General features: G+C 54.1%; 2 protein-coding genes across 2 annotated transcripts; one reads left to right on the top strand and one right to left on the bottom strand.

Annotated features, from left to right (window-relative positions):
• Positions 1 to 7,265: 7,265 nt before the first annotated feature.
• Positions 7,266 to 8,141, bottom strand: NCLIV_005780 (conserved hypothetical protein; the record flags this gene model as incomplete). Its single annotated transcript, XM_003880088.1, has 1 exon — positions 7,266 to 8,141. One exon carries the CDS (start codon positions 8,139 to 8,141, stop codon positions 7,266 to 7,268), a length of 876 nt encoding a protein of 291 aa, XP_003880137.1.
• A 2,054-nt stretch (positions 8,142 to 10,195) lies between these two features.
• Positions 10,196 to 14,317, top strand: NCLIV_005790 (conserved hypothetical protein; the record flags this gene model as incomplete). Its single annotated transcript, XM_003880089.1, has 7 exons — positions 10,196 to 10,541; positions 10,957 to 11,091; positions 11,547 to 11,714; positions 12,008 to 12,403; positions 12,685 to 12,724; positions 13,184 to 14,080; positions 14,287 to 14,317. The coding sequence occupies 7 exons, from the start codon at positions 10,196 to 10,198 to the stop codon at positions 14,315 to 14,317; spliced, it is 2,013 nt and encodes a 670-aa protein (XP_003880138.1).
• Positions 14,318 to 18,862: the final 4,545 nt, after the last annotated feature.

Genomic DNA, 18,862 nt, shown 5'->3' on the forward strand with positions numbered 1-18,862 from the left:
CTGCTGTACAATGCCGACTTGACTGCAGGACTCCATGCAAACAGGCAGAAGGGAAGGGAAAGAACTTTCTGTTTTCTGGCTTTGGTTTACTGTTCTTTCAGACGCTTGAGGAGCGGGAGAGAGAGCGAACTGGATCTCGGTTGGAGAGTCATCGGTACCAGCAGCGCTCCCGGTTGGTCGTTTTCCTCGGTTCGGAGAATCCGACTCCAGATGCGTTCTCTGCGTTCGTCTTCTGGCGACGGTAGTTCGCCGTCCGCCTGCGCTGGCTCCTCCACTGGGTCATATGAGGGAAGATCTGCAGTGTCTCCAGAGGATTCGGTTGGGGGTTTCTGTGGATATTCGCCTATTGTCCATGAACGCTTGGGCGTGCGGTGTTCTTCGTGAGAAGAGACTGTGCAAACAACACTGTCGGAAGCAAGGCGCAGGAACAGGACTCTCTGGAATTGTAAGTACAGAAAAGGGCGGAAGTCTAGGAGATTGAACACGCGTGAGCGGCCTGCTCGTCAGCTGTGTGCTTCGGCGTCGTGTCGCTCTTCAACGGCGCTATGGACTGTTCGCTAGACAGGCAAGCACATGTAACGAACGTCCCATCGAAACCTGTATATCTGTGTCGAAACCCCTTCGTTGAGTCTTTTTCTCGGTATCTCTAAATCCCGGGAGAGGATGTTCAGTCGCGACGAGTGGGCTCGCTGCTGTCCTCCTTGGAGACAGGAATAAGTTTTCCCAACCTTGCGCAAGGGACGGGAAAAATACGGAACGACCGAATGCTAGCCTGTTAAAAGCAAGAGGAGACGTCCAGGAGGTCAGGCGCATGCAACAGGGGAGACGGACTCTTCACTTCGCATTCGCTGGATCGGCGATGCTTCAGCTTTCTCAATTGGGCGGCGAGGCTCCAGGAAAGGCGCGCCTTTATCCACTGCAGGAGGATCTTGAAGCATCTCCATCTGGGGTCCCAGATCTGTCACTCCGAGCGAGGGTGAAGGCCAGCGTAAGGCTCCGTCATCCTGGTCTCCTGTCCGTTCGTCTTGCTTCTTTAGTCCTTGTTCTTCGTCTTTTCGCCCGCTGTTGTTTTCCGCGCAGCTCGCCACCGGGTTTACCAACCTTTCTTCCAGCAGGAGAGAGAGAGAGAAGGCGAAGGGATCCTTTAAAACCCCAAAGCGGAAAGCCGAACAGCCAAGAAACCAATCCCATTTGAGTGACTGAGCCGCAAAAGAAAGGTGTCGACGCCTTTTCACGACCGCGCGGACAGACTGTCTCGCAAGAATCAAATCAAGGGGAAAGCGGAAAAAAGGTTTGAGGGCCTTGCTCGGCAAATCTTCAACGCGGGTGTGGGGCTGAGAAGCGAATGTAAAACTCAAGACGCTGGAAATCCCGACGGAGATTCTCGGAGAAACGAATGTGAACGGACGACGTGACATCGAGGAGGCGAGACGCCAGCATGGACAAGAAGCAAAGACGGATAAGGCAGAGGGAGAAAGGTAGTGAAGGAAATACCATGAGGCAAGTACAAAGAAACGACACTCTTGGACAGCGCTACGCCCTCAGGATCGGTGGCTTTTGTAGAGACCTTTTCAACACCGTTAGAACTGATTTCGTTTCCTGTCTTGGTTTCTCGCCCTTTGTGCTTCGTCTGTGTGGCCAACGTCTTTGCTTCCCACAAGATAAAGAAACGAGGGAAGCAAGAGAGTTCCCAGATCCAGGAAACGGCCTTTTCCTGTGTCGCGACACTCTGAGCCTCGAGCGCAGCTCCTCGCTCTCGGACCCATGCTTTGCCACCTCTCTTGTTCCCTTTTCTGTGGTTGCGGCGGTGTCTCGCCGGCCTAGCGTTCGCTCCTTAAGGTTTGTGGAGCAAGAGCCTGCTTCTACGCGGTCGAGTTGAATGCTTCTCTTTTCGCTTACTCTCTGCTCCGTCCTGTTTGTCTTCTCTCTCCATGTCTTGTGTGATGAACGTGGCACTCGCTCCTGGAGGTGGAAGCCGGTTTCCTTCATCTTCAATCGCCAAGACTCCTGATGCGGCGTCTCCCAGCGTTAACTTCTCTTGAGGCAACGCGACGGCCAGTCTACGACTCCTCCGCGCAGCGTTGATTCCGCGCGAACTTCTTTCTTCTCGAAATGTAAGAGACAGTCGGGGGGAGGCCAACGGCGTCGGAGAAGAGGGACAGATCGCGAGGCTCCGGCGCGCAAGCACAGCCTCAGAAGGATCTTCATCCAACTCGGAACCCGTTGCACCACAGCGCACCTAGACGGAAACGGGAAACGAAATAGCGCTGCTCTCTCGGAGGGCGCCAAAGTGCAGAACGCGCCCTGCTTCGCCAACGCGTTATCCAAAGTTAACGGCGTTCTTACCGGAAACCTTCACGTCTCCTGCTCGTATCTATTCATCCACACCGACACATAAATATATTTTTCATAGAGAAGCATGCTTCTTCGTAAGCATCGATGCGTGCAGATGTGTGACGACCGTAAATGGTTTTGTCCTACTCGTAACGGTACGTGGCCTCAGGGACGGGTGTGTTGCCGTCGACAAAAAGATGTGAAGGTGATAGCAGCTTTTAGGTACTCATATCAGTGGGTACGGTCACATCAAACACGAACGCATGCATGTTTACAAACAGATGCGTTCGCCCGTTCCTGTAGATACACATGTTTATACGTAAGCTGATCGGGCCACCTCTTCTGTCTCTGCCGCCTCTCGCATAGCAATGCCTCTTACCCGATTGACTCGTCTTTGCGCGTCTAGAATAAATCTCTTGAGAGTACAAAACTCTTCACTAGGTTTGCCTCTCGCTGACATCGACGTCCGGGGCGTGTCTTTGTCGAAAAGCCGCGACTTTGTTTTCCCAGCGGAAAGCTCTCTCTCCGTCGCGCGCGGGACTGCCAGAGGCCGCTGTCTTCCCGTCCTCGGTGTCGGTATTCCGGAATCAACGGCGAACACTGCACTGGAGAGCTTCGCAAAGGAATCTCTTCTTTGGGCGGGGGGACTTCCCCCTGGAGGTTCCGGCGGACCCGGCCCCATCTAACAAACATCCGATACCATATACATACAGATTTGCGCATAATTCACAAGTATTTGCAACTGTATATATTTGTCCCTCCGTTTCTCCAGATGCGTGGGTCTATGGAGGGAGCTCTGTCGGGAGAACGGACAGTATCTCCTGTATTTGAGCCACTCACACACACCGTTTTGCGTCTTAACCGTCCCTCCATTCGATGCTTTTTCTGGACATTGCCGTAGCCTCCAGCGTCGCCGTTTGCGCTTCCCCACCGAGACGCTCACGCGCTTTTTTGAACTGATGCTCATCACCGGCTGACCGATGGGGATGTAAGGCTTCGAGGCAACAGAGTGCCAACCTCCACGTGGTAAACGCTGCCTCCTCTCGCTGGCCCACTTGGGTTCGTAGCCGCGGATCAGCATCTGACCTGTCCTTCGAAGAAACGAAAAGCGAATCCACGTCCAAAACGGTACACATCCATACCTGCCAAGGGACTCTCAGACACCTTCATCTCTACTGATAATGTGGTAGGTTTTCTTCTTCAGTGTTAGCAACCACAGCGTACAGACACAAGCAAAATAATTGTATATATAATTATGTATATCTATACACACTTATGTATATATGTTGCTGCTGTAAAAAACACAGTCAGGGGTCTGCCCGTGAATTCGTGGGAAAGCCTCATTCTAGCGTGCTGCAGAGCAATGACATGCATCTCAGTACACGCTCAATCACAAATATATATGTGCGTAACTATATAATCATAAATATACATATACATATTTACATACGTGTATATCGGGAATTCGTTTTCTGGGTGACATTGCTGACGAGCGCTGCATGCGCATACCTGGTTTCTCGTTCTTTCTATTCTAACCTCGGCGTGTATGTAAGCCAGAGAGAACCGAGCTCACTGTCAACTCATGACGAGCCGTCACGCGTTCTTAAAAAGACTAAACTCGAGGCTTCGCACTGTTCTATGGGCGACACGTGAAGACAGCGCCCCTTTTTCATGTTCCGTGGTGCTCGACTTTCACAGGAACTCGGAAGCTAAACATCCTCCTCTGGGGCACTTCCATTTTGTAATGCCGTTTTCCTCGATCAACTGGCTCTCAACGCCGAGCGTATGGGGCGGTTCGCACCACTCTCCGTTTTTCTGTTCTACTCTGATTTTTCAACCCTTTGAAGGAATAAACCAAAGTGTGACGAGACCGGTGCTCCTGAGACAAGCTTCCAAATGGAATTGGACACTGGAAGACGACGCACGAGAGGCGTCAGTTCCGGTTCTCTACGGCGTTTTGCCGAATGTGTTTTTCCGTCGACTCTACTGGTCGCAAGGTCCTTCCCATGTCGAAAATTCATCGTGCAAGCAGCGTACCTATGAATAACAAGTGCATTTGCCCGTGTTTCGGACTCGGAGGGGAGGATCTCCTCTAGCGCCTGCTGAGACGCGAGGGAAAAGCTCTCGCTCTGCTCAGAGAAGCCAAGCCCCAGAGGGTCTCGGCCCCTCGACGGTCCGCCCGTCGGCACCATAGCTTCCATTTTTCAAGTCAGGATACAAGTCAGGAGTAAATCCAGTCAGATCAAGATGCCACGCTGTTCACACATATTGTGCGACATGTGTTTCGACGCAACACGTTTAGGGTTGTGCGAACACGGCCTGAAAAACGAGTGACATGTGGCCGAATGCCGACGAGGAAGGCGGGCGAGCGTGCCGGCAAGATTTCGCAAAGGAACTGACGCTTTTGACGACACAAAGTCGTTTGCTGGAAAGGCAATCGGCTTGTAGACTCAGTGTGCGAGACCCAAAGTCGCTAGAGGCTTTTCGGCCAAGGCAGGAATCAATTTTCAGAAGAAAGCTAGACACGCTCAGCGCGGTCACTGAGCAGTTGCCTCATCACAGAGTCCGGACGAGACACCGTGGCAAATTCAGCAAACTCGCTTTGGAAACGGAGACGGCTTTTGTTGAGAAACCTTTGAAACCCCTTGTTCTGTTCTCGCGCGTTGGTCGCTGAAGCGAAGCAACGGTAACCTCACCAGAAAATTCTCCCTTTTTTCTGGCCAGACGGCGAATGCGGCGCCTTCCTGCGTGTCAGGGGAAATGCGGCTGAGAGCAGAGGAGGAACGGTCCCCTTGGGAGACCAGAAAGAGCGGCACAGTTGTTCGATGAAGTTAAAAACAGATCTGATCTAGAGAGCGACGAAGCGTAGGACGTTTGTTCCCCCCATGTGTGAGGTCTGTGTGCACAACAAGAAAATCGAGACCAAACAGAAAACATCGATAGCAGAGAATCCGTTTTTCTCCCTATCTCCGGTCTTAGTTCCTGGGGGCAGTTTTCTTTGCAGCAATCAAGACCACAACGGCTGCATCACTTTGAGCTTATACTTACTTACACTTGTACGTGCTTTCTTTCCGTGACAACGCCTCATGCACATGCACGGTGGTGGCCAACAAACGGAAGTTACAATGCATCTGAGGGGCCCCAGACGAGCAGGCCGACCGGGACTGGCTTCGGTGAAAACTTGCCAACGAGGTCTCTGTCTAAAAGAGGAGATTCTCTTTCTGCATGAAATATGCGAGCTCTACTACATGGGATTGCAAACCGTTGAGCTGCGCAGGGCTTACAAGGAGAGTCTAGGGATTTCGGTTATGGACATGTGGAAACCCGTGTAGAACCCTGAAGGGAAACGCGTGTTCTTTTCAGAAGGCGCCTGTTTGACAGGATCGGTGCGAACGCGACTGCAAAGGAAACACCTCCCCACCGTTTAGGTTGAGCATAACAAAACATACACTGAACTTTGAAAACTTCGGTAAAATCCCAGCACCTCACCGTCGACACAAACCACTGCATATCCTGTCGTCCCGGCTTGTTTTTTCGGCGACGGCGCCAGCCGAGTTTCACAAATTCCCATCCATAAGGCGTAGTTCTCGTTACCTTTCTTCAAACATTTGAAGCGTCTTCACCTGCATGCTCTCCTTGCAACTGTGATACCACCGAAAAGGTTGGCCACTATTGAGCGGCAACGGAGCCGATCGCCCCCTCCGTGTGGAACACCGAGCACGTGGCTCTTTCCCACGTGCATGCACACTTTCTTTCGCCGTTTTTCGTACTACCAAAAGCCGATGCAATACGCGCAGCGCTTAAACGTTCAAGCACTTGCGAGCAGTTGCCGCACAGGTCTTAATGGCCACAGGCATTTTAGATGGGATACACACAAACTGTTCAGCAAGACTCTTGACGGTCAGCGTCTGCTCCTCTACGAGACATCCACGGGGTTCCAAATGCTGCCGGTCTCAGGAAGGTGTCACACTTTATCGGGTGTATATTTTTGACGCTAACCTCCCCGCTACACATTCGTTTTCTGTGAAACACCCTTCTCTACTCGCCTTTAGGATGATCTCAAAGTTTCCACTCACGGCACATGCTCGCTTGCTCCACACGAAATCGAGAGCCGTTCAAGGCACGGAAAAGCCTGTGAACGACAGTGGCAGAAAACGTCGTCCTGCCTTCTTCCCCTCTTCAACTGTGTCAGGCGAGGAACAGCAGCGTGGTCGCCACTCCACCATCAGTTTGTTTTAGGTTCTTTGCCAGCGGGACACTACGGAACAAGGATGATATACGTATCGCCATACGTTTCGACATATCCTGGTTTACGTCGGTGGTTCTCATGTGCAGCTGAAGCTCTGTTTAACGAAAACTAGTGAGCGGCGAAGGCATTACATCGTTCTCTTCTTGTGTCGGCGCCTCTTCCGTGAAACGAGGCCTGTGTGTCTCTCTTGGCTACGACACCATTCTACCCCATTTTAGTTGTCTAATTTACCGGAACGGGATTCCGTTTCCTTCATCGTCTAACCAGAGGCGGTTCCTCCGGCCCTCTTCACCATAGGTTTCCTTCGTGGGCCTCCGTTCTTCTCACGCTTCTTTGTTGCATGCGAGAAACGGACGACGCACCGGATACACCAGAGAATCAGTGCACTGAAGAAGCTCCACTGGTGGCTTCGTGAACCGTTTCTTGTCTCCGAGAAAGCACTAACAAAGAAACACACCTGGATTAGTTTTCCCTGCAAGAAGTTCCAGAAGAATTTCCACTCAGCGACAAAACCATGCGATGCGCCTCCTCCTCTACAGAACACCGCCAAACCTAAACAACGCCCACCTTCTCGTTTGCTCAGCACCTCGCGCCCTGTCGCTTCCCGCATTTCAGACATATCCGTCACAGGGCTCTCCATCTGTCTTTGCTTTCCCCTCGCCACCCCTAGCTCGTAGATGTCTTAATCGTGGTTATCCTTTGTCGCCAAGGGGTACTTTTCTTTGAGAGCCTCGATTTTGTCTTCGAAGGTGACGTCGTACGGAAAACGCGGGAATTTCTCCCCGTATACATTTCGCATTTCTAGCCAGCGTGTGACGTCTTCTATTTCCCGAATCTCCATCTCCAGCACATCCACGCCTGCCGCCGTGAGAAACGCATACATGCGCTGGCGAGGAGGATACTCTGGATTCACGCCCTTCACGTAAAGCTCCCACCACGACCAGTGGAGACCGGCAGGCGGCTGAGGCGGCTCCGGCCCGTACTTGCTTCCAGCGTCCGCCTCGCTGCTAAACGCTCGGGTGTACGTACAGCTTGACGCTACCCGCCGCCCGAGGGAACAGGGGGCAGAGAGCGGCGAGGGAGCGACTGAGAAAGAGAGCCCGGAGGCTACGGCGGAAGCGGGTGTCGCACTCCTTGCCTCAGAGTTACGAGCGGCAACGCTCCCCTGGGCTCTGTCGATCCCCCATGCTTCTCGATTTGTTTCGCTTCGCTCCGCACTCGTATGGTCAGCTCTTTCGCGACTTGCAGCAGAGAGGCGACTGCCACGTCTGCCACTGCGTTGCCTGCCAGGCAGACAGCCAGCCGAGAGAGTAGAGGAAGGGAATGGCCAGAGGGGTGAAACATGGAGGGAAGCAAGACAGGCAACACCGGGAGAGGCGACAGCTCTTTTGTGAGACGGCGGAAAGAACAAATTCTTGTCGAAGTTTCTCGCGCCTCTCGCAGAAGAGTGCGAGATGTAGGAAGGACAGGGGGAGAGAGAAGCGGCGGAGAAACGTGCACAGGCGGCGCAGGAAGCCTGCGCGTTCTTTGGCAGAGACGCTACAAAGAACGAATTCATTTTGGAAGAAAACACACTCGAGAAATAGAGAGAGAATGAGGCAGCGGAGACACGGACGACCGCCCTGAGAGAGCGGCTGCGAGACACCGTCTGTCTTCACGAGAGAGTGCGCTGCAGGGGCTCTTCTCGAAACAAAAATAGCACAGTTCTATCCTCTCTCTCTCCAGCACGAAGAACCAATCACAAGTTGAGTAACGCTTGTATATACACATCAACCTATATGTTGATAGACATGAATCTATCTATCTATATACATATATATATCTAGTTCTGTTTACATGAAGTTTGTGTATGTATCACGTCGACAACCCCCAACAGAGACTGTTCTTTTAGGACAGAAATAGCACGAGAGAGACAGAGAACCTTCCCGGGGAACTAGCTCTGTCTCACATGCAACCCAGACGCAAATCTGCTGCCTCTCCCCTCCCTCTCCAACGGGGAGCGAGGCCCAGGCCCGTACAAAAGCAAACCCGAGAAGACACTTAAGAGAGACGCGAGATCTCTCGTCTTTTTGAAAAATGCGGCAACCTGTCGAGGTGCGCAAGGGAGATTTGGTCTCGTTTAGGTTTTGAAAGAAAAACACCGCGCGTTCGTCGATGGAAGAGGGTTCGACTCTTCACACACTGTTTATCTGAGAAAGTTTTGAAAGCACAGACGATGCGTCCAGCTTGTCCTCTGCTGTCACCAGAAAAACCACCGCCCTCGCACAAGCACACTGTCACTACTTATCCACCCCCCGTACGAGCGCGAAAACGAAACGAACGGAAGAACATTGAACAAACCTCTAAAAACCATAAATCTAGGCCTTCAATCAAACTCCGATATCTACAAATACAGCGAGACAGCGCCTAGAGACTTCCCAGGGGAGACCCACGCCGCGCTGGTATCGGCTTTTCTGTTATCGTCGCTGTGTTTTGCCGAGAACCCCGTTTGTCCGCTGCAAACAGCGATGCCGCCCTCTCCTCTCAACTGCCCTACGATCGTCCTCGCAGGAGACACCCTGCGCCCCTCTCTCCCGCCTCTCCCCTCTCGCGCGCTGCGCCGCTCCAACGCTCGTGATGGACGGGCTCTCAACGTTGCTTCGTCGCGGCGCGACCCCGGCCGCTTTTGCACGGTTTTTGTGACTCGTTGCTTCGCGCCTGCGGGGTTTTGAAATCCGAGGGTGGTTCTCGCGTTTGGGCAGTTGCAAGATCTTTGAGAAACGAGGCATGTCAACAACCTAAAATTTGCTTCCAACCATCTTTTCCCCCTGACTCCATCGTTTTTCCATCCGTGTCTCGAAGTTTCGCACGGCCGCACACGGCGCCGGGGACTCTGGACTTTGTGCCTGCCACGATCCGGCCAACCGGACCGGCTCTTCGAGGAAATTCAGGCTTTCCTGAGATTTCGTGCCGAGCGCGTTTCCGGGCCGAGATTCGGCCTTCGTCGCAGGGTCAACGGCGACTGCGCCTTTTGTTTTCAAGCAGCGGCGGAGAACCGCGGAAGTTGACGAAAGGGAGGAACGTGGCCGCACTCGCGGGAAAAACCCGGCCGGGAGCAAGAGCAACTGCGCGGCAGGAGAAAACCTGGCGGTTTTAGCTGGAGAGGGGCGACTGCTCTCGTGCGCAAAAGAACGTTTTCAGGCGTGTGTCAGGCGAGAGAGGACGAAGGAGGGAGGGAAAAGCTCGCAGCGCGTTTGCACAAAGTTTCGGCGGGAGAACGAGGCAGCGTGACCGTGTAAATTCCCGTCCACCAGTGGGAGTGGTGACACTGACTTGGGGGGCGCGAATGCGCGAGATTTGGACGCTGCATTCACGTGGAATTCCATGGAAAGAAGGTTGCAGACCGCGAAAAAAGGACTGTTCGCGCCTGCAAGAACGAATCCGTTAACCCTGCGCAAAACCTTGTCGCGGATCCGCGCGGACGAACCCTAAACCGTAAAATTCCTGTGTAGAGACACCTGGCAGGTCACCTTTCCCAGCCTCGTTTTCTCTAGGTGTCTTCCCTGTTTCTCTTTTTTTCCGTCGTTTTCCGTCGTTTTTGTTCTCATCTCATTCACGCCTTCTGCCCGCACTATGGCTGCAGCAGTGAGTGCACCTGAGGAGGCTGGCCACTCCAGCGCCGGGTGCGTGGGCGCGTCCTTTGCCGGCGAGAAGCTCGGGAATTCGTACGAATCTGAGACATACTACTCGCAGAGTGAGGCGCGCTCTTCGCGTCCCTCCATCTGCGCCTCCGACCGCGTCTCCGCAGGACCCCAAAACCGAGCGACTCCCATCTACTCAGCTGCTTACCTCCCCGGGAGTGTCCCCACTGGCCTTCGCGGCAACGAGCGCACACCGGAAACGTGCCCACCAGAAGAAGGGAAAACCGGATTCCAGAGCGTCTCTGTCGTCGCCTTCGAAATGGCGGATAAGCTCGCATGTAAGCGAGAAGGGAAAGACAGGGATGTGGCGCAAACAGCTCCTCTCCCAGAGTCTTCTCTGTGCACTTCTGAACATGTATATTCCTGTTCTACGTATAAACAGACTCCTCCACATTATATGTATGTATGTACCAGGGTGGCATACCCATATCCATGGATGCGTATATGCGAATGTGTGCCTGATAGAGTATCTCTGTTGACCTCGTCCTGTGTCTGTTGGCTTCTTTGTCGGTGTCTCCTGGCTAGGCACCGGACGTCTCAGGACTAAGCATCTCTGCGTTCGCACAGTCCAGTCACTTCTCTAGTTCCGCCCTTGCAGTATCGTGGTAGATTTGTGGATACATCTTTTGTGCTTGCCAGCGCGGCGTGGACACGCGCTTGTGTGAACCAGACTTTGCTGCGTTTTGCTTGCAGCAAACATCTACGAATTGCCGCACCAACTGCGCGAGGGAGCGAACGTGATTCAGGAGCGCACGCACTCCACCGCTCTTCACATTGTGCACCGGTTCGGAGTCGAGGCTCTCGTTCTCGTGGCCTACAGCTTCCTCGGTGAGGGAACAGAACGGAGGGAAAGGCAACAAGACAAAACACGTTTCGGAAGCGCACATGCATATATATATATATATATATATATATATGTATAAGTAAGGAGACATATGCATGAGCGCGGGCGACAGAGAGAGAAGGAAAACGTGCAGTACAAATCGAACAAGGGACACTCGCATGAGTCGCTTTGTGGATCGAAGTGCACATTCCCGCGGCTGTACGTACATCTTTCTCGTATGTAGCGGCGTAAACAGAGATCGTGTGCAATGCTAGAGGACGATGTTTCTCGTTAGCCTTTCTCTGTTACCTCTTTGTACTTTAACACAGTTATATGCATATACAATGGATATATCCATATACATCTATTTAGCGCCGTTTGCGTGCTTGAAGGTTAGCAACAGGATCTTAGGGTGGAGCCTGTTTTTTGACGTTTTGGTTTTTCGATTCGCCTTTTGCAGGCATCGCAACGATGATTGGGGTGACCTCTGCTGTTCATTCCAAGGGGTACTTTCGGGGCATTCCCCACGGTTTCCTCAGCTGGAACTCGTTCTTCGCCAAGAGCCTCGTGACCGGTGTCTTCTACGGTGTCTTCTCCCGCTTCCTCCGCTACAGCTTCTCGTATTGGGGTAAGGAAACTGGGCCCCCAGCTGACGAGAAAACGCGCCCTTCGAACTCCCTGAGGTTCCCTCTCTGCCTCCGTTCTCTACGTGTCTTGCGCGACGTCTCTCCCGAGAGCTCAGTCCCCGCGGGCGCGTCGATTTCGACTCGCCTCGCTTCCACCTTCTTTTTCTGTTGTTGGTCTGCATGTCACCCGTCCCTCTCTGGTCCCTCCTGTTTCCTCTGCGGCTCTCTTCTGGGTCATTTCGCGCTCTCCCCCTCCCCCGGCTCTCTCCCTTTTCTTTTTTTTCTTTTTTTGCAGAAAAGCGAATTGAGGCGCACTACGAGGCTGGGTCGTCCCCGGAGGTCATCGACAACATGCGGCAAATCTTCTCCTTCCTGCTCTCTCTCGGCGGACTGGAGGCGTGCACCTGCCTGTTTGTCGTCCAGCTCTTTGGGTCATTCAGCTTCTGCGCCTTCCTCCTCGTCGTCCCCATAGCCACGCTGCTGCGAACCGTCGCGCGCGCCCTCCTGGTCGACTACGCCCGCAGTGACGGCCTCGCCTTGCCGTCTCTCTCGGCGTTGTACAACCGGAGCCTCGCGGGCGACGCCGGCGCAACAGAGTCAGAGACCCCGGAAGACCGCAGACACAGCGTCTTGACGCAGGCCGTGCTGACCATGCTCGACGGCCCGCAGAGCTTCTTCGGTCCTTGCGAACGTGAGAAAAGAGCACTGTGACTCGAGACACCACAGAGAAGCAAGCAGATGAAAAGGTCCAAAGGGGGGAAAAGAACTGACGGTGCGCCTCTTGATGGCCACAAAAGGCCGTCCCCATACAAGACGCTGCACAGGAGTCGAGTATAGGAGACTCTAACGAAACCCGGTTCCAGCTCCACCATGCCCGTTTCCTGTCTGAGGCGAGGGTTGACGGTTGCGTCGACGATTCCGCTTCGGCCCACCTCGCTGTCATCGATCGTTTTCTGTGTTGGCTGCCTTCAGTCTATTCCGACAGCGAAGAACGCGCTTCTCTCGATGCCGGGTAATGACCTCGCAAAGGTGTTTGGGCTGTCAAACTTGCTTGCGTTTCTGATCTTGTGTGCCTTCGCTCTCTTCTTTCGGGCATCCCGCCGACCTTCTCCCTCTTCTCGTCCGGTTTCTCGTCGCACCTTCTCTCACTTTCTCCTCTGTTTCACCGTTGTCTCTGCCCTCTCGCGTCGCTCCGTCTGCATCTCTTCTTCACTGTCAGAGTTAATCTATCTCTCGTTTCGGGTTGGAGCGCGCGCCTCGCTCTGGATCGCGTCGCTCGCGTCTCCGGCAGCTCCTCCTCTCTGTCGTCTTTTCACTTTCGACTTCTCGCGAGAAGTGCTGCCCCAGTGATGAGCCCCGCTTCGTCAGCAGGCGTGCGCGCTGCACTTTTCCCCCTGTTTTATTTCCTGTTTTTTCTCTTTCTGTGCTCTAAGTCGTTATGTTTTCTCTCTTGTTTCCTTTCTCTCCTCAGGGCGGCGTCGCTTCGCTCTTCGCTGCTGGCTCCGACGGGGAATGACGAGTCGGAGGTGTATTCTTCCTCGCGAGTTGCTGGCTTCGTGAGCACCCTGCGCGCGGTCTTCTTCGGCGTCTGTCAGACGGCCTGCCACGCAGTCGACGGCTTCTTGACCTTTGAGCTGTGCGCCGTGCTGTCGCTCCTGCTGTTCCAGTTCAGCTTGGCGCGATTCTTTTTCCAGAACGCGCTCTTCTTCGCCGTCGCATGCGTGGTTGCCACGCGCGCAGCCTCAGTAATCGACTGGTTCTTGCCGAGCTGGGGCGCTATCCAGGTGGGTCGCAGCGCGTCGCGCAGCTCTTTTCTGGGCGACGCGGAAGGCGAGCTGGGCGCGATGGAGCGAGGCCTCGCCGCAGGTAACGCAGGCGCGGAGACCGTGAAGAACGGGGGAGAGCCGCTCTCCATCTCGCCCGCCACTACGAAGACCGCCGGAGCCGAGGACCGGGAGGCGTCCTTTGCGTCTTACTACCCGATCCCTGCGGGAAATAGCGGGGGCTCTGGAGCAGAAGGTGAAGACGCCTTTGCAGACGCGCAGCATGCTGCCCACGAGACGGAAGCGGAGGCCCGCAGTCAGGAGAGATTCTTCTACCGAGAGGTTGTGGAAGGCGAGAAGGACAGCGCGTTTGAGAACGGAGCCAGCGAAGAAGAGGAAGAAGAGGAAGAGGAAGAAGAGGCGGAGGGCGACGCGAGCAAACTGGGAGCGGAGCATGCAGTCGACGAGGCAGAGACCGGCGTGGCGTCTTCGTGGCTCTCGATGCTAGTTAACGCCGCAAAGCCGAGAGACGAGGAGGACGAGGAAGACGAGGAGGAAGACGAGGAGGGAGACAGCGCGTCCCATTCCTCAGACAACACATACAGGTGAGAAGAGGCTCTTTCGAGGTCTTGCGGCCCTGCGCGAAGCATGTAGTGTTTAAGAGAGGAGGGAGAGACGCGCAGAGAGGAGACAGAGGAAGGCCGCTCGACAGGTGGGCACGCACGTCGCAAGACGCGAAGGCTCGTTCGCGGTTGCTGTAAGGCATTGTCCCCGGTTTCACCCCTTGTGTCGGCGTCTGGTGCGGCTGCAGGGAAGAAGCCATTTCTTCGTACTACAGATGAACGGAGACAGGAGGACGGGTAGTGGACGCCAATCGAGGAGCGACGCGAGGTGTACAGACGCCGCGCACAGCAGCCGCCGGAAGCTTGTCGCCGGAGCTGTGACCGCAGTGCGAGCGTCGCCGGTCGCTTCCTCGAAGAGGCGGGGGAGAAGCGTGGGGACGCGAGGACAGCGAAGGCCAGGCCTTTGTGCGCAGCGCTGACGAGAAAGTCGAGGCAGACGGAGAACGGAGGATTGACACTGGCGACAGGAAGACGGTTTCCGTGCGCTACAGGAAGAAACGGAGGGGTCTTTTGGCAGCGGTGTCTCTGTCAGTTTATCCCTCGTTCAAACTGGATCAGAGCGGAAAGATCCAGGCGAGACGACACGGCGCTGCTGAACACGAAAGGGAACGGCGGTCCCGCGCTCTCTCTCTGGGGGCTGTCGTATTTACACTCCAGAGAGAGACGGCCGCGGGGTGTACAGACATCGCCCACTCGCTCGAGATGTGCAGCGCGTCCTGTGTGCTTCGTGCCGTCGTTTCATCCGGACCGGAAGGTGCTGGCACCGAGGAAAAGCAAGCGTCCAGCTGCGCTGTCCTCACAAAGAGGCATCGACACACCGTGTATAGTGTTGAGGGTTTCTAAGAAGCTGAATCTGACAGGAGAAGGAGAGCATGTCAGCGACTGGGAATGTGCAAGCGGCCGGAGTCGATCCGCAAACAAGACGAGGGCAGAAGCGAAGCAAACGTGGAGAGGAAGGGGACGAGACAGCTTCGCCGAGGCGTAGAAAGCAGAGAGTCTCTCGGCGTTGCATCGCAAAAGGAAGAGAGTAACAAGAGCCACATCTTCGAGGGGCGTCTTTTTCCCCGAACGCACGCGGGCTCCTGTTCGTGCGCGCCTCTTTCTGGGATCGAGGAGAAAAACGCGCACAAGAGGAAAAGGAACTCGCTGGTCCAGTGACGCCCCGTTTTTCCGGGAGGTGACGATGTGCGGGTCGGCGGTACCAGCGACGCAGCCCAAGAGTAAAGTTGTGGCTCACAGCGCCTCTCACTTCCATCATTGAAACCGGCCTGTGTGGAAAGAGGAAACAATGATGGACGGCACGCGTGTGTGAGAGATAGAGGACATTTTCTTCGAGTGTTCTGTTTTTCGGCGAGGCGCCCCGTTCGTGTTCCCATGGATTCTGGGCACTCTCGAGCGCGGGGTCGGTACATTGTGTGGTGTAGCGGCTGAATCGTTTCTTTCTGTGCGGCTGCGTATAGCTGCGGGAGCGAGGCGAGTGTAGAAAGGGGAAGGCGACGCGTTTGTCACTTGACAGCTCTGGAGAAGGCGCAGCGGCGCGTTCTACATGGAGTGAACAGCCTTCGCCAGAGAGATCGGGCAAGGCATCCATGCGTTGTGCTCGTGTGATTTCGACGTTCGTCGGCAGGAATCGCGTTCACGCCTTTTCATGACCCACGAAAGGCTTTCGGTTTGTACGAACAGACCGGAAAGTTCTTTCGAGTTGTACAATACACCTCGCGTCTCGGGTGTACGTACACCCGAGTTCGTGTGGACCAACACCCGAGACAGTGTCCTTGAGTTGTCTCCCGCATATTTCCACCTTTTGCATGCGACTCCGCGCAGTTCGTTGTCCGCCGGTTTGAGTCGGATTCTGTTTTATGTCGTGCATGGCGTGACCCCACACACCGTGAGATCAGGCGTCTCGTCCAGCCTTTCTGGGACAGAAGAGGAGCGTGCAATTGCCAACCCTAAGTGGCCCCTGCAGTGTCTGTACAGTTCATGACGTTCTGTGCGCTGGGAGGTTTAGAAAAGGGGGGATCATGAATCCCGAGAGACGCATGTGCGGCGCCGGCAGAGACACGCACGCGCGTCGGTGTTCCGTTTCTGCTCTCTCTTCGTTTTCCTCATGTGTGAGGCAGCGCGAAATGCAGCCGAAAATCAGAAGACTCTCGAGGGGAACCCTAAGAAAGGAGGAATCTCTTGGTTTTTCGCGTCCCTCGCTTGAGCCGTTTTCAGAACACCGTGGTTTCGACGCTATGTACAATAATCCCCGGTTGTTTTGGTTGGACGCAATGTACGCGCTCCCTGTCCCCTCGTCTGGTGTGCGAGGGTCCAGAAAGGCGCATGCACACTGCCTCGGGAAATAAACAGAACAACCACTTCCACCTTAAAAGCAAACAACCTCACAGAACTGTGATACTCTTTTAACATATTCAACTCTTCAACGACCCGACATTCATAAGAATATTGATATATACTTAGTGTATCGTTACATATGCATCGCTAGTGGTCATACATACGCATACATATATCGCTTCTGGTTTTTTCAATCTAGATGGCTTGTGCAGCGAGGAACTAGTACGTATGGAACTCCTGTACGGTAATAAAGCAGCGATCTTTGAGAGCTCCGAGCGCAAGCAGGAAGATTGCTGAAACTGTAAAAGGATTACCAGCTAGGAACCACCCGGAAATGCCTCGGCCCTGCCGTTTCCTGAACCTGTAGAGCGTGACAGTGAGAACAAAAGCTTGTCAGAAAAGCTAATTCGGACCGCTCTTCGCTTACCGGCGAAGGCGCAAGAGGTAGCCTTTTCTCCTTTTCCTCCCAGGACAAAAAAGGGAGTATTTCACAGAGGCCTCCACTTTCTAGTCAGGTAAGGCATGTGACCGTCGAGTGCCAACGCATGCTTTGGTGCTTGCCGAAACATGTAGCGTGTTTTGCTGACCATTGGAGCCGAGAGGCAAAGCGTTCCATCTCTTAGCTCAAGAGTCAAATATGCATTCGAAAGAGTCTCTTGAATTTGGCAAGTACGAAATGCGGAAACACACCAGCTCTAGCAATGTTGCGGTTGGAGTGTACATACACCTGATGGTTTGGCGGTCGACCTTCTGTGTCACCTTGAAAGCTGGGAAAGAAACTCGTACAGGCGAGCAAAGGCGAAGCCACCGGAGTTCGTGGATTTGTGTCTTCTCTTCAAAAGGATCTCAGAGAGTCATTCGACTGTCTCTAGGAGAGGTATCGGCGCGAAACTTGAGAGATCCGAACTGGAGCGACGAACGCCGCCTCACTTGACGTGTGGCGAGGAACCAGGAGAAGTCGCCGCAAACGCGTCCAAGCACATAACGAACGGAGGAGGAAGAAACAGAGAACGAAGAAGAGTCAGATGAGTCTTTGAAACTCAACAAAGCTCTTTTCCACCAAGAAAGAAACAAAAGGAGTACAACTCACCATGTCGAGGCACGTCTGTGGATCTCTAGATCTCAGATCTAAATGAAGATTTGTAGAGTCCTGGAGAGAAAATAGAGCAGCCACGTATATGCTGGGGGAGAAGGCTCCACATAGAGAGAGGGGATCGTGGTTCTACAGGCATCTGCGGTGGAAAACAGGTTTTGTCTGTCTCGAGTCGTGTCACCAGAGAGGCCGCAGTGTACATGCATGCGGACTGCCGTCGGGTCTCCTGCGGCAGGTTGAAAATCAGACACTCCCCCCCTTTTCCGTGCTCTGTCTTGTTCGCTGAAAGGAATCCGAGAAAAGAGAGAAGCTAAGTGAGAGAAAAGAAACGAGAGAAAGGAGAAAAGAGAACGGGAGAGAACTAGGCGTGCATCCATGGTACCCTCCTTTTGCCCCCCAGGCAGCGCGTGCCGATGCTTGTCTCCCTTCACCGGTCCCCTCTGAGCAAAGCTGAACATGCACAGCAGTGTGTAGTAGAGCGCGTGAGAGTCAGCACAGACACACCGCTAAGAAAAAAGGAGGAAAAGGGAGTCTAAAGGGCGGGGGAGATTCTCAAAGGTTTATTTTTTGTTTTCGGAGAACACGAGGCGGAACACACTGCTCTCCTCTGCTTTTTCGTGTGTCAAACAAACGTGTGCAAGCCAAGGCATGTAGCCCCCGGAAAGAGGCTGCTTGAGTCTCGGCTTTTTCCTCACTCTTTCGCCGCGAAACGCTTTCTTCTCGCGTTCCTGTCTTTTTTGCACTCTTCCCCTCTCGCCTTCTTCCTGTCGCCTCCACAGCTGCGGCCCCGGGAAGAACCCACATCGCACAATCGTCTCCCTTCTGGCCGTGTGAAGAGAGACAGCACTTTTCTCCTCGTTTTTTCTTTTCTCGTCGCCTTCGTCCTTTCGCCAAGCGAGAACTCCTTCTTCCCCTTTCGTGTGTTTCCTCACATTTCTTCCTTGTCTCGCATCAAATAAGTTATAGGCATTGTACCCTGATTTAGAGGAGGCACACGGGTGTATGTAGACGTGTGTACTGTAGTCCAAGTCTCTCTAGCGACTGTGCGTCGTCGGGTGTGACCTTGTCTCTTGCCTCTTTTTGTTAGGCGCCTTTTCACATCTCGTCCATCGTTTTGTCCTGCATGCGTGGCGTGGCTCTTTCTAGCCGCCCAGACGCTTCCTGCAAGCACCGCCCTCCTTCAGAGATGGCGAATGCTTGAGAGAACGCGCGTCACGTTTCGTCTGGTCTCGACGAACTCGTCACTCTCCCCAGTTTCTTCCCTCTGTCTCCCTCTCGCACCCCTCTCAAGACGCGTCTAGCCTTTCCGTCTTGTGTCGCACCTTCCCCGGGTT

The sequence above is a fragment of the Neospora caninum genome, chromosome II, assembly GCF_000208865.1.
Source record: "Neospora caninum Liverpool complete genome, chromosome II".
NCBI classification, from domain to species: domain Eukaryota; phylum Apicomplexa; class Conoidasida; order Eucoccidiorida; family Sarcocystidae; genus Neospora; species Neospora caninum.